Genomic DNA, 20,788 nt, shown 5'->3' with positions numbered 1-20,788 from the left:
AGTGTAATCATCTCTTCTTGAAACCACCGATAGCTAACCGTGTATTTGGAGGCAGACGATTGTAACAAAATACGCATTAAATATTTTCGACATTACACACATGTGAACGCACTAATTAAGCACACCAAAATCCACACATATTTGTCTAGTAGGAAATGATGATATATGCTGAGATTGTGCGATGATCTCTGTGATAAAGCTCTTTCGAACTTGGATCAAATGATTGAAAAGCTCTGAATAACCAGGGAAAAGCGAGGCTGGTTCACAGCCGGGTCAGGGGACGGCGATCCTATTCAATCACATCACCAGGCCGGTTATTATGCCTTAATGTCTGTCAAGACAAAGCCTAGCAATGCGTGCCGGCTCATGAGTTAAAGTAAAATGTGTCTTCTACCATCGCAAGTTAGCACAGACAAGCCAGTGGCTGTCATATCCATTCAGTCACAGTTTTCTCTCTGTAACAAGGCCCGTTATTTCTTAAGCCAACCGCATGAATGAATTCTCAATACACTGTTTCCAATAAGTCATCTTGTACTGGTCTATGGGATGTGAGTTTAGACTAGTTATTCTGTTATTACCATGCTGATTCCAAGTCTATTCTCAATCTCGTATCTAGCAATACATCATAAATAGACAATTTCATAAGTGATAGCATGAAACACCATTATCAGTACTAGTCTTCTGTGAGGCTTATCCTCTCATCAAGATCATCAAATTGAGCAAGACAGTGATGGCACTAAAACTCTTCCAGATACAAACAAAATAATTTTATAAAGAAACAAAATACTTAGTAACTTAAACCTGTTTTTAAAAAATCAATATTCAACACAAAATGGATATAATTAAAATTAAAAAAAGATTTAATGTTATAAGGTATCCAAATTTATAATTTTTATATTATTAAGAATAGCTTTATATTCTTGGATTAAAAGAGATGTATCTGCTTATTATCTTTCTGTTCACAGTTTGTAGAGTGGAGAGTATAACTTTTTATACACTTTGATACCTTCACAATGCAGAGTTTTGCACCCTCTGACGTCTTCTCTGTAGCCTTTCTCGACATATTTTAACTCAAACTAGCTCTAAGGAGCCATTCAATTTAAAAAACCCATCCTCAATCAAGTCCAGTTCTTTAACTTCTTGTTGATAGTATACTGTCGCCTTACCAACCGAATAAGTCTTCAGCTCTACTGTGATGAGCTTTCCGTCAGTCCATTCAAGAAACACTTCAATATTTCCCCTAGCCCGAAGACCTCGCACAAACCCCGTGGGCCATTGATCAGGTAGGGCTGGAAGAAGATCAATTTCCACTCCTTTCGGTCCATTGAATATGCTTCTTAAGAGCATCTCCGCTACCACAGCAGCACCTCCGTAATTTCCATCGACTACAAAGATGTTTGCTTCCGCCCCAGCTATTCCCGGCTTCGAGTATGTAAGAAGATTCTCAAATGTGAGGTCTGCAATCAGGTGACCTAGCTGATCGAATGCGCCACTTGAATCGTTGAGCCTTGCATAATTTAGCCCCAACAAAACTGCAGTGAATTCAATGTCTTCCAAATTGTTGCAAGCCCGTCTATTTTTAATACTCACTTGCGTAGCGGATGCTAGATCCGGACTATGTCGCAGAGTGATTTGATTGCTACGACACAGCGCCATTGTATGTGATAGGTGACGATGATCAGGCTGTGCTTCTTTGTAATCTTCCGCCCACTCTTGTAATTGACCCTGTTTGCCAATTTTGAAAGGTGGGAGTTTTTCCAACGCTTCAGTGAGTTCAGAGGCGAATTTGAGGTCGGCATTTCCAAGTTCGTTTACGGCACGTATGCAGAATTGAAACAACTCACGAACAAGAATTATATCAATGGTCGGCGCAAGGGAGAGATGGTGCTCCTCATTCCTCTCAGTGAATGGATAGAAACTATTCTCGGGAGAGACTGACGGACCGGTGACAAGGTAGCCAGTGCGGGGGTCGACTGTCATGTAATTGAGAAAGAAGCACGCAGCCTCCTTCAAAACTGGATAGGCTTTAGTAGCAAGGTATTCCCTATCTGTCGTATACTCGTAATGCTCTATCATATGAGCCGCTATCCACAATCCACCGGTGACATTCAATCCCCATGAAGTTTCCCATCCAGGATCAGAGAATCCCCATACATTTGAAAAAACATGAGCAACCCAGCCTGGTGCACCATATGATTGCTTGGCCGTTTCCCTGCCACTAACCGCGAGATACTCGCAGTAATGCATGAGAGGTACATGGAGTTCGGGAAGATTCGCGATTTCCGTTGGGAAGTAGTTCATTTGAGTGTTGATGTCGAGATGATAATCACAACTCCAATTCATTGCATTGGCCTCTCCATCATTCCACAAACCTTGAAGATGTAATGGGAGTGGCGAATCTTCTCGTGTTCCAGCAATAGTAAGATATCGGGCGTACTGGAAAAACAGAGAAAACAATTCCGGGTCGTCGTAGCCCAAAGCCAGTGAATGACGTCTTTGATCTGTTGAGAGGGTTGATCGATCGTTCTTTCCCAGGTCTATTTGTACACGTCGATAGAGTAATTGGTAATCACTGATATGACTTGCCCGGAGTTGGGAATAGGTCATGTTGTTGGTTTCCTCAAGTTGTTTGACTGCTCTGGCCTTCCACCCATCACCCTTTTCTCGAAAGTCAGTATTAAATGCCACTCTGATGACCATCTCAGTTGCACCTTGTATAAAAAGTTTGTCGGTTCCATTATGCACCATACCACTTGTAACTCCTACTTTGATTATTCCCATACCACGGACGCCACAAGTCCCATCACTATGGATGGTCTCAACCGCCCGCGTCTCAAACGCTAGCTGGCCATCACTAACGTTAGTAATCCTGAAGCTTTCGGTTACACCCTTTACAGAAAGCTCTGAAGAGAACCCTTCTGGAGCATCCGTTGTTATTCTCGCCACAAGCAGCTGATGGGCATGGGACATAAACACTTCTCGGGAATATTTGTAGCCATTGATCCAACATTCCGTCGAGACAGTTGCCTCATCAAGGTTCAGCTCCCGTTTGGTCGTAATGGCAGCATCAGCCTCTGCACGCTGTAGCTTCGGAAAATCAAGGAGGATTTCAGCAACACGGAGGTTTGTACCGAAATTACGTTTCTTGGGCTGCAAATACTTCTCCGCCAAGCGTCTACCTCCTACAAAATCATTTGCAAAGTATTTCTCCCGAATTCTCGTTAAAGCCTCTCCTCCACCATACTCATCTTCTGGTGTAGCTTCAAATTTACCGGACCAGAAGGTTATATCATTGAGTGACCATACTTCAGTTGCGATATTTGAGATGACCACAGCACCGATGCGTCCGTTCCCAATGGGAAGTCCATCTTGCCATTTGGTGGCAGGTTGATTGTACCAGAGTCTGTCTGCCATATCTCAACTTTGATAAGGGGCACAGATACTCCTGATAGACTCCTTTCGTATTTGTGCTCTAAGGGATTTATATCATGTCAACCACAGGCGATTAAAATGGCCGGGATTTTCTCCGGGGCTAAGGAGAAATCACTACTTCTGGCCTAATTATCGGTAACTTCTGCATACGGCTACATTTCCGGGCGGTAATTTTCAACTAGTGTCGAAATCCCAAGGGCTGCCATTTCCCTGGATATGCTCGGGAAGATTCTCGGCCGCTGCAAAGATACCAAACTCTGCGGGGTTAGGGTACTCCACATTGGCGTGTGAAACATGGGGTTCATTCGCTAAAACTTCTGGGGATGACTAGACCACTTTGTATGGGTTAATTGGTGTCTATTGATATTTTGTACCTGTTGTCAATTTGATAAATTCATTGCAATTCCCCGCTCCCATTCAGCAGTAGAAGCAGTTAGCACCGTTTCATAACTAAACGTGACCATGGAAAATAAACAATTGACTCAGTGGGTTGAATCCACACCTGCATCAGAAGCTGCAGGTATCCACGAAGACCCTGAAGACCCCAAGAAACTGGTTACCCTTAACAGGGAGCTGGCCAATAGAGCAACAGCAACAGAGCATGAACTAGGATACTGGGAGGCATTAATGATCTATAAGAAAGGGGCTTTCTGGTCCATGTTTATCTCGCTTTCGATAATTATGCGAGCATATGATATCGAAATTTCCGGCAACTTTTATGCTCTTCCCGCTTTTCAGCAAGCCTTTGGCAAGGAGGTCCCGGGGCATGGATATCAAATTCCCGCCAGCTGGCAGGTTGGCATGTCCTTGGGATCTCTCGTGGGCCAAATAGTTGGCGCATATATTGTTACTTTTCCAATGGAAAGATTTGGTCGCAAGAAGACCTTTGGTGTCTGTCTTGTGCTGACGGGAATATTGACTTTTATGCAATTCTTTGCAGGAAGCATCGGGGTTCTCACTGCTTCCCAATATCTTTCAGGCATTGTCTGGGGTAGCTATTGTGTTATAGCGACGACATATGCCTCCGAAGTCCTACCCCTACGTCTGCGTGGTTTCCTCACTGGTTACATTAACTTATGCTATGTCATGGGCCAGTTCATCCAAACTGGCATTACGAGAGGCTTTATCAACCGCACAGATGAGTGGGCATATCGAATTCCATTTGCCATTCAGTGGATTTGGCCGGTTGTGCTTCTTGCCGGCCTTCCATTTGTACCAGAATCCCCATGGTGGCTGATTCGACAAAATGACCTAGACGGTGCCGAGCGCTCCTTACGACGATTGTTCAAACCAACACCCAAAGTCAGCCCGACTGAAGTTCTATCCATGATGGTCAAAACAGACACATATGAACACGAAATTGAAGTTGGTGCCACATATTCTGACTGCTGGAGGGGAGCTAATCGTCGCCGAATGGAAATTTGCATCTTGCTTTTTGTTATCCAAAACTTCTCAGGCAATCCAGTCGGGTTCGCGACGTATTTCTTTGAGCAGATTGGTTTGAATAGTGTCCAGGCGTTTGATATGGGCGTTGGCCTGAACGGACTAGGCTTTGTGGGCACTCTATTCTCGGCAATCCCACTGATATATTTTGGTCGGCGCGGGGTGTACATCTTTGCTGTTGCGTTCATGGTTACTATACTCTTCATTGTTGCACTGTTGTCCTTTGCGCACGATTACACAACCAATTACTCATACCGCTGGGCACAGGCCACACTTCTTATTGTCCTGCAGTTCGTCTGGCAAGCGACTCTTGGTCCGTTGACATATGTCGTTGTTTGCGAGACTCCGTCAACAAAACTAAGATCCAAAACATTGGCGATTGCAACCTCCATCGACGCCTTGACAGGTCTCGTAACCAGCGTCATTGGTCCATATTTGCTCAATCCTGGAGCCGCGAATGCTGGCGCGAAGATTGAATTTTTATATGGTGGTATCTCAATATTTTCGTTGATTTGGTGCATCTTCCGTCTTCCGGAAACAAAAGGTCGGACCTTTGAGGAGCTGGATATTTTATTCGAAAGAAAAGTTCCCGCTAGGAAATTTGCGGAGTATGTTATTGAAGATCTCGATGCGGAGGAGGCCAAGATTGAGAAAGACATGAAATAGTGGATGTTTCGCCAACGGCTGCATCATTTCCTTTGCTCGTTAGTCAGGGTCTTGGAAATCTGTACCAGTTTCAGTGATGACCATTTTTCTTCTCATCCCATGCTATTCTTCTGAATATCACATTAGCTATCGCTCTCAGATTACTTTGCTAAGTAGCGCATGAACATTTGAACATTAAAATGAATGAATTCGAAGTCATCGTAATAGTAACATTGAAATGTTGTGTTATATTACCTAGCCGTCAACTGATATAGCTCTTTACAGTCACACGAGTTCCACAGGTGAATCAGCATCTTCAACTGTAATATCCATATGAGCAGAAAAGCCAAGCACTTTGTCTGAGACTCGACCATCGAACATCGGCAGCGTTAGGGAAGGAAAAGATCGGGCCTCAAGAATTTCTCCTTGCGCAGAATTTATAATGCCATCAGATAGTGTATCCGATGCTCCTATGATCTGAAGGAAATCATGATCGTCTAGAACTTCAATAGACGGACAGATACTACTACCTCCCAATGCTATTTCCAGTTTCTGACATAGCGATTCTCGAAGGTCCGGGAGGATAGGTTTTGTCAAGAAGATCATATCACAGAGCATCTTCAGCGTTTCTCTTGGCTTGACGACAAATGAAGAACGGCCAATATTTTCTTCCCCTGGCAAGCAGAGAATGGCGTCTGCCAGTACCATAGCAACTTCAGTCATTTTGACGTCCATCCCCGGTCCATGAACTTCGAATGCGTAGGGTGAAATGTGGGCTATCTCTGATAAGGCGTCTTGTGCAATTTGATGCGGGTACAACAAATTCATTTCCTTCCGCGCTTCTGTTGTAATATAACCTTGCTGGACGCACAGTTTCCATGCAAGTGACCGGATCCAATGCCTTGTCGCGAAGATGTCAATCTTCTGAATATCCGTAGCTTCTGTCGGAATCTCGGTCGGTAATTGCAGTTCCCTCTGCAGAAGAAGTAACTGTCTGCTGCTGACAGACAATCCATTGGATACTTGGGAAGTCCATTTACTGAAGAACTCAGTTCCTGGAGTATTAAACAAGTTGACCAAATTCAAAAAACCCGAAAGCACGTGAGGCAACTGTTCACCTTCCAAAGTTGGTAAATTAATCGGTTCAAGAACAGTAGGAAGGCCATCCTGAATGCAAAGATAACGTTCGGTCATGAAAAGGAGAAAGTATAGCTTGCGCATTATTTTCTGATCGTCTAGAGAGTGCCGAGTGTATGCTGCCTCCGTATGCATCCCCAATAACTGGGCAAAAGAGATGGCCTCTCGTATGTAAAATGCTGCTGTTTGCGACCGCGAGGGTTGCTTACCATAGTAGGTATGCAAGAAATAGGAAGTGAGGACGCTTTGCAGTGTCACTGGCTCCATATAGTCGAATGTTCCTCGCACGCGTCGTACCTCCCGAGCAAATGAGTCCGCCGTCACCTTCTCCTGTGGCGAATCGTTGATAGAAAGAGATTTACCAAGATGCGACAGTGTGGCAGCAGATAGTGCTATTGATAGGGTGTAGGTCTGAACATCGTTGGGATCCGTCTTTAGAGTGTGTATGAGATCCTCTGCGCTGAGCATTGGCCAGATCCCATATAATTTATCTTGGTACATTTCTAAAGCGACCTGGATGACTGGTATTGGAATGCGCTTTTCCGGTAGAACTGGGGCTATCATCATCTCGGGAGAATATATCGACCAGCTGTGGTGTGCCTCTTTGACGACTGCTGCTTCTGTAAGACTCATTTGACCCCTCCATATTTTCTGGATCGATGATGCACGAAGGTTACGAGGGCCTGTTTTTCGGAGCTGACGTAAATAAGTGCAGTTGAGGTCATTCACAAGACATCGATGGCATGGCTGTGTCCCGTTGCACCGGATTTTCCGAATATTGCAGCAGTCGCATGCACGTTTCGTCATAATTTTCAATCGAACAACCGATTTAATTCAGCGAAGATATCTCCAAAACCACTATTATTGGGAGTCCAGGGAGTTAATGTGCTTCATTTCTGGGTCTCCAAGTTGACATGTGAGAAGAAGAGGGGATTCTCAAGGGGAACAGATACAACCACTGCAAGTTTCTTGATCATAGTACGGATAATTATTGGAGCTGTTTTAACTTCAACCCCGCACAGTGTATTCATCCGGAATATCCTCTAGCCAATCGCATTTCCAGTTTCCTCACTCACCTAACGAACTAGTTATAAGTAGGTGGGGAACCCCGTTTTTGTGTAATGATACGGAGCACTTTCTAGTTATGTATATATTAGCGGTTAGAAATTATCAGCTGATTTACCACCACACCAAAAAAGGTACCCTTCATGGTAGTGGTAATTTATCTGGCTCTTATAGCTCCAACAGTAATACACCTAGGAATTACTCCGTATAATTCGGTAACGGTGAATTACGCAAAGAGTTTAGCGTGCCATTCGGGTTTAGCGTCTTGCTGTGCGTTTAAGCTAGACTGAAGAGCTCTCGCGTCTTCGCAGGCAGGCCAACTATATGAAGGAGCTAACAGGGGAAAATAGCCGGTGTCTACACTCTCGAAGCACAGTTTATGTCAAAAGATCTTCGGGTATTTTGCTTCCTGAATCTGTTACATGCACACGCATGATTCGAACAGTTCCGCGAACGAGGTCGTCGGAGATCTGTAGATCGCTTTCACCAGCTCGTTTCCACACAGTGGACAGCTTTTGGTCTGTACAGGGGGGCAGAATTTGCATGTGTGAAAATAGTCACACGAATAGTACTCCTCTCCCTCCAAAAGGCCTCTTAGGCAAACATCACAAAATCGAGAGCGTTTCTTTTCCGTGGATTGGGGTTCCACGCTTGGTTCTGCACTTGATTCAGTCCTTGATTCAACACCTGATTCCACATTTTTGCTATTGAGGAGCCGGTGTATCCCATGTAACCCTCTCCTCTGGGCCTCGAGAGCAGGGGTGAGCCCCCAGATGTCAGGACGGCATTTGTCAACATCTGGCAAGCCGAGGAGTAGTTGAACCATGTCTGAATGACTTCCACAGACAGCATTAAACAATGGAGTTCTTCCATATCGATCTGGGATGTCTGATTTTGCTCCAGCTGAGAGCAAAAATGTTGCCATCGATATGTGCCCCCCGGCACTCGCCATGTGAAAAGCTGTTCGATGATAAATATTGAACTGTTCAGAGTTGCTCTCTTTTTCAAGTAAAGCCCTTAAAGCCACATCGTGGCCACCCTCAGTGATTGCTGAGGGTAACTTTTGGGGTCCAGAGCTTGGAGGGCTGAGATCGGCACCCTTGTTTAAGAGCAGCCTAGACACGGTCTCATGGCCATTCAAGGAAGACCAAAATAATGGAGTGCACCCAAATCGATCAAAGACATTGACGATGGCGGCCTTATCTAAAAGCATTGCAACTATGGCCTCATTTCCTGTGGTGGCTGCGATATGCAATGCTGTTTGTCTGCTTCGACTCATGGGATCAACGCTAGCTCCACGGTCGAGGAGCATTCTGACAATTTTCACCCTCGTTTTCTGTGCAGCCAAGTGTAATGGGGTCATGCTATCGTTGGTTCTGGCCTCGATGTTGGCCCCATAGTCCAATAAAAGCTTCACCGGTGCCTCCCAGCCTCTTTGTGCAGTCCGATGCAGTGGAGTTTCGCCATCCTTGCTCTTGGCTTCAGTGTTGGCACCCTTGTCTAGGAGAAGCTTGAATGTGGCATCGAGATCTTCGTGGTTGACCAATTCGTAGAGGAGGTAATCGGAAACTTTAAGTAGTGGCGTTTCGCCTTCGTCGTTGGCTATTTCGGGGCTTACACCCTTTTCCAAGAACAGCTTGACCACTTTCAGATTTCCGTTTAATGATGCATCATGTAACGGGACGTCGCCATTATTCGTCTTGCTTTCAATGTTGGCGCCTCTGCTCAAAAGCACCTCGACTATCGTCACATAATCCCCCGTTGAAGCCGCATGCAATGCAGTCCTGTCATTATCGTTCTTAGCGTCGACATTGGCTCCTCTATCCAAAAGCTGCGTGACCACGATGTCATGGCCTCTGCCTGCGGCGACGTATAATGAGGTCTCGTTTTTCGAATTTTTCATTTCAATGTCGGCGCCTTTATCTAGGAGCATCTGAACTATCTTCGTAGAGCCTTGATATGCAGCCGCATGTAATGGCGAATTGCCATCTGTATCTGAGAGATCAACCCTGGCGCCTATATTTAGAAGCAATTTGGCCACTGATTCATGCCCGTGACGTGCAGCGAGGAACAAAGGCGTATGTTCACTCGAGTCTTGAATGTTCAAATTTCCTGGGCTTGTCTCAAGTAGGTCTTGCATCAGATGATCCAGGTTAAAAAAGGCAGCAATATGTTCCGCTTTTATTCCGCTCGTTTTAGGATCGGGTTTCCAATCCAGAGGCTCAAAACCGCAGCGGTCATATCCAGTTAATTTCGCTTCACTCCGAAGGAATTTTAGGAGTGTCGACCGGTCTCCAGATGCTTCCCGGAAATGATGTCCCCAGTTCAGAGAGGAGTAAGAGTAAAATGGGTATTCGTTTGGGATTTTTTCAACCTCTTCCTTTTCCTCAAATCTATCTTCCTCAAATACGTCGTAAGAGATGTATGTCAAACAGCAGTCCGTTATATGGTCAAGAATCTCGGGGAACCAACTCTTCAGGGTATTTTCAAAGTACTTCTGGGTGGTATAATGGACAAGTTTTACTTCAGTCGTTTGTTCGTCGACAAGAACTAAACCACAGCAATACGAAGTCAATTGCTCAATGTCCGTGATATTTGTGTCGTCGAATTCGGAAGTCTTAAGCTCAATCGCCAGCGCGTGCTCGAGTTCAGCGGTAGTCAGATTTCTTTTGGCGTTTATGATCCATCCGATTGTTTTCTTTGCAAGGCCCGAAACATTAGCCCCTTGACGCTCGATTCTACTCATGGTCTCACTATAGGCATGATCATAAGTCTTAGACTGAGAGCCAGCGTGAGAACCAGTGCGGAACTCTTCAAGCATTCTTCGAATCCCTTTTTCGTTCGATTCGTCCAAGAGAAGATTGAAATAAAGCCGAGCAAGAAGGAACCTAAGGCATGTTAGAACGTCTTCACTCCAACGTCAGATAAAATCGTACATTTCTTTGGCTGCTTCGGTGATACTATCCTTGATTGCTTGTTTCAATTTCTCTCTTTTTCGAACAAAAGACGGAAGATCATTCAAACGGACGTCAACATAGTACTGAATGTCTTCATTGCTCGCCTTTATTTCCACAGAAGCAAAGCCCTCGAAGTGGGCTGCGATTTCCTGGTCCTGTCGAGAAGTTGCAAGAAGATTAAATCCTTCTTCATTCTGCAACCGGACAAGCTCGCGAAGGAATGAATGGCGAACAGCATGGTTACCATCCGAAATTGGACATTCATCAAGTGCATCGATCACGACAAAGGCTCTTGCGCATGAAGCGAGCACATATCGCAATTCATCGAGGATTACATCCTTCGAAGGATTAGCTGATTTTGCTGAGTACTTTTTGTAAAATGATCTGATTCTCTCGGGTATCGAGCTTTTTCGTTGTACAGCTTGTCTCAACAGAGCCGAGTAGAGGTCAACAAGTGTATGTTGCTGCCGATAATCACAAAACAGATATGCGATCACAACGTCGTCTTGATTGGGAAACGTTTGCTCTATATGATCAATGATGATTGATGAAAGGACTGTCTTCCCAGAGCCAGGGATCCCAGGGCAGAATAGAATCTGCTCTTGACTGCCGATCCATCGCTGGAACTCTTTTGTTTTCAGCAGCCAAGTCCCCGTCCCCTTTTGATGAAAATTAAAAACCTCGCTCTGCCGTAGTGATGGGCTCACTGAACTCAGCCAAGTCAGGATTTTGTCGCGTTCATGATCTTCTTCCCTCTGGTTAATAGTTTGTATTCCATGCCTAATCTCCAAGATTGTACATTAGAAATAAAGGCATATGACAGGGCCAGTTGGAAGAGCAGAAAGAATAGAGTTGACGTACTGATTGGTATTTCCTACAATGAGATTCAGCAGAGAAATATTGGAAACGATTCGAGAGCGAAAATTATTGATCTCTGCTTGGTTCCATCGGATCCTTTTCCACGCCTGGCGTATTCTGCCCGTCCAGTCTGGAGCTGAGTCCTTTGCCAAAACGTGGAATTTTTGTAGCCTAGAATCAAGCTCCTGAAGAAGAATGTCACAGCTCTGGATGACTTGGTTCACACCATCTTTCTGTTTGGCATCGAATTCCTCTTCATCAAGGTCGCCGATGCGGTTTAGTGCAAAAATAAGAGACTCGATCCTGCCGTAGGTCGTCAATATGTGATTTAACGATCTAAAATTCAACACATACTCTTCCTTGATAGCTTTGTACTCCCTCGGTGCTTGCTCAAAGCGACCTCCTAAGTCATTTGCTAGTTGCAAGACCGCCAGAAAGTCACCAATACTGAAGCCAAAACTCATGCTGTTACTAGTTTATTAAGGCTCGGGCCAAAGCAAAGTTTAAATGCCAGGTACTGTAAGGAATTATCAAGGAGAGGATTTGGCAACAGTGGAAACAAACATCTCACATCCCAAACCGCTAGAAGTGGGGTCAGTTCAGCTGAGCTGAGCAGCTCAACAACAATTAGGCGAGAATCCAGGCAAGAATTGCCGGAGGCGCTCTCAATAATTCGTCATCTCTACGGTGATACAAGGCAAACATAAATTGTCCGGGAATAATCAATAAAGGAAAGCTATCAAACGCCAATGTAGTCAAAGCTATCAATTCTAACAGGAGAGGGTCTGGGAGCAAATGCCAAGAATAGCGTTACCGTATCACTCAAAGTGAAACAACTAACATGAGGGTAATCATTAAATTGTCATTAAGAGCTCATTTATACCTTCTGCCTATTATGCACGCGCTTCAACCGTTCTTGTGTGATGTACATTTTTTATCAAAGCAAGTGCGCTAGACCTAATCTGGCTAACGTCGTATCTGACGCGCTAGGTGAAAAGACCACGATTCTCCATCCAAAAGCCATACACAATCGTGGGCTTTTCACCGTCACCACGATTTTCTCCGTAGTGTGGTTAGCCATTCCATAGGGTTACTAGAAGCTAATTAGGGCATGGCTTCCCAATCAAGTAAGGTACGGTTACTCTACATGTTCCAGGCGTTATTAAGCTAGTTTCTTAATAATGTATACAGGAAAATAAGTAAGCTACTTAACTTAATTAGCCTGGTTAGCCACTAGCAATAAGTTAACTAAAACAGCGAGGACTCGCGAGGCGTTAATTATGTCTTCAGGTCTCAGCCAGCAAAAGACATGCTCCATTCTACGACTTGTAACCAACCGAATTTCTAACATTAACTGTAGGGGGCTCTTCAAAGACCAAAACGTGTTGTATTGGCTCATATTTACCAGAAAACTATTACGCAGGCGGTTTGTTGGTGCACACTGCTACTGCAAGCTGTCCTGAGATTGCTGCCTCAGGCGTCAACACACCACACCACGGACATCACTAGTTTCAGTAACTGCCATATTATGATTTTTTGGCTTCTGCGTCGGCTAATTCTACTGCTCTATTTACTTCTTAATCCTAACCCTTAAACAACACTAGGTCTTCGGTTTCACTTCCTGCCACAGAGAATTCGCAATATCCGCACGATCTATATCATAAATATGTGGCAACGTTGTGGCCAAATTCTCTGTCCGTAAGTCTGGAAACTTTTCTCGAACCGTATTCAGAAAAAGATCAAACAAAACTCGATATGCTTTGCCTGAGAAATGCACCCCATCGGTTAACATATACCGCAAATGTCTGTCTGCCATTTCTCCTCTGTTCCCGATTATGGGATCTCCGTAATCCCACCCTTCAGCAAGAAGAAGGCCCTCCCAGAGGTTAATAAAAGGAATCCCATTATCCTTTGCAATATCCTGACAGGCTTCCGCATACTGACGTGCTCTCAGTGTCGATCTACCACATTCCTCAGTACCATTTGCAGAGTATTCGTCGATCGGGCCAGGGCTGATTAGAATTGTTGGGATATTTCTTTGTCTGGCGAGCAATATCATATCTTCTAAATTCTCCTTATATCGCGGTAGTGGAACAAACTGATAATCGTTCTTTGTAGCATCGTTTGTGCCGAAACAGATGCTTAGAAGTTTGATTTCGGTTGCATCGCCGGAAGGGGCTTCGTAGTCGAGGATAGGACCAAGAATATGCCGAGCATGCTCCGTCGTGTACCCTCCGTATCCATGCACGACTACTTTGAGTTTTCGGAAGTATTCATGTTGTAGAGCAGGCGCGAATGCGAACCCTAGGGATTGGTCGCTACTAAGTTCGGTAAGTGAGTCGCCGAAGAGGATTATCTTAGGTGTCGCAATACGCTGGCGGATTACTGATGGAGGTATCGACTTGGTGCCCATTTTGTGGCTATCAATACCTTGATAGATAGAATACCTTGAATATTCATGTCAAAGAGTGGATGTCCAATGTTAAGTTAATTTTCTCCTGTTTTCAAACTATATCTAGACACAGCGCGGATTGCGGGGTTTCTTTCGGTATTTAGACTTTCAGAATGAATTAAATTTCTGGTTAGGAACGAATGCGTGTACTGTTAATTAAGAGAAGACCTGCCAATTTCCAAATTCCTTTACGTGATTTTGTCTGTGCTTTATCTGTACAAACCCCGCCCCCACAGTTGTCGGCTCAATTCTCGGTCAATCTAGTCAAATCTATGGAGTAAGGTGGAAATTTTTTACACTCCAATTGTGGGGAAATATAGCGTTGGAAATTTATTGTGCAGTGGGTAATATTCTTCTCAATAGCACTAAAGTATCTTAGGAGAAAATCATGCGATCCGAGTAGTGTCTAGTTGGCACTTCAAATTTCCCATGCATTGTTCAGAGATGAAAAATTAAAGACTTTTTCATTTTAAATCTCCAGCCATAGACTATGTCATTTCTTTGACACGTCAATGAGGAGGCTCATTCCCCCTTTAACATATCCACCTATGATATGTATTGAAGGCATATATTTCTCTTAGAGAGATACAGATGTTCAGTCTATGTGAATGCAACGCGTTATGAAATGAGAAACAGAAATAGTGGAGTTTTGTAGTATATCCAACCTAAACCGATCTTGGTTGTAGAGTGAAACAGTCGAGAATGAATTGTATCACAATACCAACTGGCTCAAGATATCAATCATGCAGAAACAGAAACAGATACCATCCAGGTGCTTTTGCCTTCAACGGATGTAGCATTCGTCAGGTCAACCTTCACCAAAACCGACCCATCAGTCAATCGTAAAGAGCGTGGCTCTACAATGCTGCCATCAACTGTAACGTAGATAGAGCTGGGCTCTCTAGCAAGGATGAATCCAAGCACTCCATCGTATTTGCTTTCAACTTCCAAGCTGGTACCCTGGATCTTGACGCATTGTAAAGCAGCTAATCCTGCATATTTATCGATGAGGCCTAGAACAGATATCTTCGTCGGTCCAAGATTATGATAAGGAGCTACTGTTAGAACCTCGTAGCTTTTTGGTGCAACTGATATAGATAGGATAGGTTTCGACGCTAGTATCTGAAAGCAAGCATCAGCTGATACTGAGTTCACGGAAACAGCCGTAGCCTGGGCAGCATTACTAGCCCAGACAACGCCTTTCCAGGGACTCTCGATGGATTTGTTTTCATGCTCTAGAGCATCAATAATGTCTCCCTCAAATATGATATCAATGCTATTATCACACCCATCACTCCTTGCGTTCCACAGTACAATAGAGGCGGACTCGCATTCTGGAAAATACGTCCCTGCTCTTATTGAGGGGCCTTGACCAGCATCTAAGGTCGCTTCCCAAACATTGCGATGTAGAGGCCGAATGACATTTTTGGTTCGGATGGTTCGGTACGCAATTTCATCCCCAGGTGATCGTGCGGTCAACTTGCTGTGGACTTTGAAGTCACCGACACCCGGTTTGTCCGCTACAAAGATTGGTCCATTAAAGAAAGCCCGTAGCACGGCGTGGTATTCTGGCCATTGATCATTGGTCATGAACATGTCAGCATCAAGTAATAGACACTGCTGTGATAATAGAATCCCGTTGTATAGGTTGTAATGAATATGGTCTCGATGGACGTTGCGACGAGGAAGGCCAAAATCGTCTGTGTTTCGAATAACAATTTTCCTACCCTTTGTGGCTTCTCCCATGCCTATGTCTCCGTTAAATGTACGCTCGTAGTGAGCCATACAGTGAATGACTCGATTTTCACCGAATATTTCATCAGCTGCTCTGGTCATGCTATTCCACATGGTGACAAACTCCTCACCACCTTCAACAGCTTTCAGAAATGAGTTGTAAGCTTGGTTGTCAACTTTAACAAAGGTAATTCCAGCGTCTACCACAGACTGAAAATAATCTCTCCAAAATTCATATGCTCTATGAGGCGGTGGAAGACAGTAAGCACGGAGCTCAAGATCCACCAACGAGGCGCTCTGTTGGCCATCAAACCCATGTTCAGGCCATTCCATGCCAAGGACATTGTTTCTTTCGAGCGGATACATTCTCATTTCGTAGTTTCGCGCCAAGGGAGAATAAGGAGATATCGAGTTCCAATATCCAGCCAAAGTCATCCAGACGCCGATATCCTTAACAGTTGGTAGATTTTCCTTAATGAGGGCAACATTATCAGCGAGACTGCTCTTCATTCCACTCCACGTCGCGAAACTCCAGAGCCCTCGAGACCTTGGTGCTCCATTGTGGCCATACCGAATATCCTGCCAACCGTCGTCAATTAGAAAGGTACCGATTGGCACTTTATCTCTGTTTAGCAGCTTGACAAGATTCTCCATGAGATCATAAGTTAGCGGGATATTTTCTCCTATACTGCTCCACGTGCAGAATCCAAGCCGGTCAAATGGTGTTTCCTTATTCTCTACGACAAAAGGAGCACGTGCTGAGTAGCCATATTTCACCCGTGCAATCTCCACTGCTTCAGATATAGCATTGGTAGTTCCTTTCCGCACTTTCAGTTTTCCAACTACGTAAACTTGTATTGGGCTTCCATTCTTGACACGCCGCACTCTCGCATAAACCCCGGGTGGTTCACCATCACGAGCAGCAGACAGGGTGACAAATGCTTCCTTGGTAGAGGCTGGAAATACCGCTAAAATCGAGCGCGGGTCTTGTGTTGAATTATTCGGTTGAAGCAGAAGATTATGAGTAGCAAGAAAAGAGTCGAGGTTGAGCAACGGCGTGAATCGGGCTTCGATCCAGGTGTCTCGTGACCGATACCAGGCCCAGCCTTTCCAGTCATTGATATCCAGCCACTCTATTCTTTCGCTTCTAAACTCCTCGTCCACGGGAAGAATGATTTCAGTCAGAAATTCCTGGTCATTTCCTTTCGTACTCGCTTTTGCCAACGTTATCTTGCCATATTGAACGCCGTTTCCAACAACCTTGATCTCGGTATTTGGCTTGCTTATGGGAATAATAGCTCGAAAATTCTGAACTGGAGAAGTTCCAATTGTTCCCAAGTCAATTCTTGTAAAATCAGAGTTTTGGTGTTCGTCGATGAGGGCCTGTAGCTGAATGGGATTGAAGGTTGAGGCATAAAGAGCGAAGGTGGTGGCCTTTTCAGCTATCACAAAAGTTTGGTTTAAGGCAGGAGTGAACACAACCTGATCAGGCGCCATGATCACAAATTATCACCTTTTTAGCGTGGTCAGCTTATGCTGTTTTATGAAACGGACAGCAGTTATATACCACTTACACTCCCCACCGGATCAATATCTAAGAGCTCATTCAGGAACACCGAGAATTGCGCCACCAAATCGACCGCCGAGCTGTCCACAACTTGAAGAGACCGAGAATTCCCCCGGAAATAGATTTTCCAGCTATATACCCTTTTAATCATAGTGCATCATACGTGGAGCGATGCTCTTCTCAGTAATTTCAATTTACGTACAATTAGAGACCCACTATATGCGATATTTAAATATGCAAGGCGATACCTCATTTCTTCCCCAGATCGCAATGAGACCAACGTGTTACAAGGCTAAATCAGCGCACACTCATCGAGCATGACTGTATTTTCTGTATTATGTGGGGCTTTGCCCATTCTTTCAACACTTGTGTGCCAAACACTAGCCCAAACAAATTGCGGGGGAACGCAATACGTACCAGGCAGTCTCAACTTGACGCTGGAATGCTACAACGCTATTCAAGACTGCACATCTCAATTCGAAGCAAATGCGAGCCAAGTCAACTGCAATGATGGTCATGGTAATGTGTATATGCAACAACAAGCCAATCTCCAGGCTACCGGTTCCAGCCAGAATAACGACGCTGTTATTGCCTTCCAAGATATTGTTGAGTTCTGCATCCGGGGTGGTTATTCAACCGGCACCTGGGGCTACAGCGATAATCAGTGGTATTGGGTCGCTGCCGGAAGCGCCTGCTATACGAACGATCCCAACACCACCGATGTAGTGCCTACGCGCCCTCCTCGCTTCTGCGTACAAAACCGCGATTCCAGTCTGCCAGATTGTTATCCCCAGCCTGCTTCTGGCGGTGGCCCGTTGAAGGTTTTAAAGACTGCCAGAACCGCCAATGGATTTATCTCATCCGCTCGGGGTTGGAATACCTACGGCATCCAAGCACTGGCAAATGGTTCTCAAGTGGTGCCGTCCTTTGTAGGATCCTCAGGCTTAGATTACACCCAAGAATTTGTTCAAACACAATGTGGTGTACTTGCTCAGTCGAGATTCAGAAATGCTGGCTATAATTATTGCAGCCTTGACTCAGGCTGGCAAGCAACGTCAGCCGTGGATGAATACGGCCGAATCACCTATAATCACACAAGATTCAATCTGCCAGACTTAGGATCTTGGCTTCACAACCGAGGTTTGAAATTGGGGGTGTACATTACTCCCGGTGTTCCATGTTTCGCACAAAACAAGACTATAAAAAATACAAAAATCAATATTGGAGAAGTCCTGGATGGCAACAATGACCAGATCAACTGTGACTGGGACTTCACTAAAAATGGCGTTCAGCAATGGCATGACTCTGTGGTCGAACTGTGGGCTTCTTGGGGGGTTGACTTGATCAAACTAGATTTTGTCACCCCTGGAAGCCCTCAAAACGGAGCGAACCTCGCATGTAATAACTCGGAAGCAGTCAGAATGTATCAAAATGCAATTAAAAAATCGGGCCGTCAAATTCGCCTCGACCTGTCCTGGAAACTGTGCAGGAACGAGACCTGGCTTCCAGTCTGGAGCGGACTGGCCGAGTCTATGAGAACTGATCAAGACCTCGACAATTATGGTACCAACACTCTAATGGCTTGGGCTGTCGGCCAGCGCGCCATTGAAAACTACCGTCAGTATATCGGCCTACAGGCGCAGCGAGATGTTCCACTGACGATATATCCTGACATGGATAACTTGTTCACCGCAAATGCTGAAAATTTGACAGGCGTCAATGATACAAAGCGAATCACCGTGATGAATCATTGGCTAGGAGCAGGTGCAAATTTAATTCTCGGTGGTGATTTGACGCAGATTGATGAACTAGGCTACCAGTTAATTACTAGCAATGAGTCTATCACGGCAGCCAAGTTTTTTGCCCAATATCCGATGCAGCCTCGCAATCCTGGAACGGGTAATAATACTGCTCAGCAACTGCAAGCTTGGATTGCAGGACCTTCGTCAGAAAATGTTGCCTATGTCCTCGTAGTGAATTACGGTCCTGATGAAGGACAAGGTGGATTCGGCACTCAACTAGCTGGCGTTCAGAACGTAACAGTGTCACTCAACGACTTGGGGATTGGGGGGAAGAAGTGGACTTTTACAGATATTTGGAGTGGCTCCTCTACTACTGTGTCGAACTCTTATACCGCAACACTAGATGAGGGCACTTCACAACTCTTTCGGCTATCTGTGCATAACAGTTGAGTGTTGGACTTTGTGTTATGAAGAAAATTCATGTCAATACCACCTTGCTCTTAAACTGGTTCTCTCTCCGGACATAATAGTTTTTGACTATTTGCCGGACCTCAATACATGTAGCACTGCGGAGTTATATGTGTATATATGTGTGTATATATTGTATCAGGTTTTACAATTTGATTCATCCAATACTTCATAGCAAAGACCTAGGTCGTTCTGATGGCCAATAAATAGTTGTTATATCGATCCTTGACATGGCTATTATATTGAGAATAGACAAACTCCATACTAAAAGAGTCCGCAAGAGCAGTTGTTTTTGTCTGAATCTTTTCTTGCGTTCAGAAATCCGTGGATATACCGAGCTATAAGAAACTCTTTATTTAGGACGTAGCGAATGGTCTGCTCATTGGCCTACTAAAGTGAGAACAGACTCATCTTGATATCGTATTTGCCATTCTTGCCAAGGCTAGGATATTGTAACTTCGCGAATTCCAACCTCCTAGGACTCAACTTTTTGGGGACATTTAAACATCCCCATAGGCAAATATCCGAAAAGCAAGGTAAATTTACGACTGGCCGAGTCGAGATTTCGTAATAATAAACGGGCAACTTTTCAATAGTAACCTACTTACGTTAACAAGTGCGAGTAATTAAATTATTAAGTATAAACTATGATTCGCAGCACGGAGCAAGCATATAAATTTAATCAGTTGGAATCCCTCTCAGTCTTTTGGCACAATACAACGTAAAATCGTCCAGTGTGTTCCACATACAACAAGTAGAAGCAACGGCGCCAATAGATCCTCAAAATCACTGATACTCCCAGAAGTCCTAAAAAAATCTGGGGTATGCGGGGTATGACTGACCATATGATTCGCGTTCAATAGTTTTTGAGAAAAGCTGATAAAGCAACCTCTTATAAATGCTAGACTGTGACTCCTAGGTTGAATCAGACGGGTATGAATATGATAGGTCTCATTTTTCCTGCTATTTCGATGATTAGGTTACGGCCAAATGTCTCATTGGAGAATCTTTGAAAGGAAGCTATAAATGTGAGTCTTTGGTTCTACTACTTTTACTGGGACAGATTTGCATTGTCATCGGTTCGGTGGGCTTCAGGATTGTTATGCATGTAAAATACCACTCTTTTATGGACATGTTTGTCTTGAGTCTCTAAACATTATAATCTATTCTATCAATTGATATCTTGAAATAAATTAGCTATTCCTTAAGGTCTCGGTACGGTCGATAAAAGTAGGTCTTATTCAAAATTCCCCGGAAGCTGCCATGTGATCTGAATCCTACGAAACTC

General features: G+C 44.5%; 6 protein-coding genes across 6 annotated transcripts; 2 read left to right on the top strand and 4 right to left on the bottom strand.

Moving 5' to 3' along the window:
* Nucleotides 1-1,032: 1,032 nt before the first annotated feature.
* On the bottom strand, nucleotides 1,033-3,445 carry BGW36DRAFT_452589 (putative alpha-L-fucosidase 2 precursor). Its single transcript, XM_046221848.1, has one exon. The coding sequence runs from the start codon at nucleotides 3,412-3,414 to the stop codon at nucleotides 1,072-1,074; it is 2,343 nt and encodes a 780-aa protein (XP_046069998.1). The 5' UTR covers nucleotides 3,415-3,445; the 3' UTR covers nucleotides 1,033-1,071.
* A 449-nt stretch (nucleotides 3,446-3,894) lies between these two features.
* On the top strand, nucleotides 3,895-5,541 carry BGW36DRAFT_428761 (general substrate transporter; the record flags this gene model as incomplete). The annotated part of the gene is made up of 1 exon (XM_046220599.1): nucleotides 3,895-5,541. The coding sequence occupies one exon, from the start codon at nucleotides 3,895-3,897 to the stop codon at nucleotides 5,539-5,541; it is 1,647 nt and encodes a 548-aa protein (XP_046069997.1).
* A 132-nt stretch (nucleotides 5,542-5,673) lies between these two features.
* Nucleotides 5,674-7,604, bottom strand: BGW36DRAFT_191930 (uncharacterized protein). The gene has a single exon (XM_046209799.1). The coding sequence runs from the start codon at nucleotides 7,462-7,464 to the stop codon at nucleotides 5,806-5,808; it is 1,659 nt and encodes a 552-aa protein (XP_046069996.1). The 5' UTR covers nucleotides 7,465-7,604; the 3' UTR covers nucleotides 5,674-5,805.
* Nucleotides 7,605-13,137: 5,533 nt separating this feature from the next.
* On the bottom strand, nucleotides 13,138-13,950 carry BGW36DRAFT_428758 (SGNH hydrolase-type esterase domain-containing protein; the record flags this gene model as incomplete). Its single annotated transcript, XM_046220598.1, has 1 exon — nucleotides 13,138-13,950. One exon carries the CDS (start codon nucleotides 13,948-13,950, stop codon nucleotides 13,138-13,140), a length of 813 nt encoding a protein of 270 aa, XP_046069995.1.
* A 780-nt stretch (nucleotides 13,951-14,730) lies between these two features.
* On the bottom strand, nucleotides 14,731-17,220 carry BGW36DRAFT_428757 (glycoside hydrolase superfamily; the record flags this gene model as incomplete). Its single annotated transcript, XM_046220597.1, has 1 exon — nucleotides 14,731-17,220. One exon carries the CDS (start codon nucleotides 17,218-17,220, stop codon nucleotides 14,731-14,733), a length of 2,490 nt encoding a protein of 829 aa, XP_046069994.1.
* Nucleotides 17,221-17,607: 387 nt separating this feature from the next.
* On the top strand, nucleotides 17,608-19,482 carry BGW36DRAFT_398229 (family 27 glycoside hydrolase; the record flags this gene model as incomplete). Its single annotated transcript, XM_046218386.1, has 2 exons — nucleotides 17,608-17,809; nucleotides 17,834-19,482. 2 exons carry the CDS (start codon nucleotides 17,608-17,610, stop codon nucleotides 19,480-19,482), a joined length of 1,851 nt encoding a protein of 616 aa, XP_046069993.1.
* Nucleotides 19,483-20,788: the final 1,306 nt, after the last annotated feature.

Source organism: Talaromyces proteolyticus (assembly GCF_021365285.1).
Source record: "Talaromyces proteolyticus strain PMI_201 chromosome Unknown BGW36scaffold_8, whole genome shotgun sequence".
NCBI classification, from domain to species: Eukaryota; Fungi; Ascomycota; class Eurotiomycetes; order Eurotiales; family Trichocomaceae; genus Talaromyces; species Talaromyces proteolyticus.
This window is presented reverse-complemented; position numbering and strand designations above follow the sequence as displayed.

Bases quoted from the DNA above. Each gene is read 5' to 3' on its own strand.
- BGW36DRAFT_191930 (XM_046209799.1), bottom strand. From the start codon at position 7,464: ATGACGAAACGTGCATGCGACTGCTGCAATATTCGGAAAATCCGGTGC.
- BGW36DRAFT_452589 (XM_046221848.1), bottom strand. From the start codon at position 3,414: ATGGCAGACAGACTCTGGTACAATCAACCTGCCACCAAATGGCAAGAT.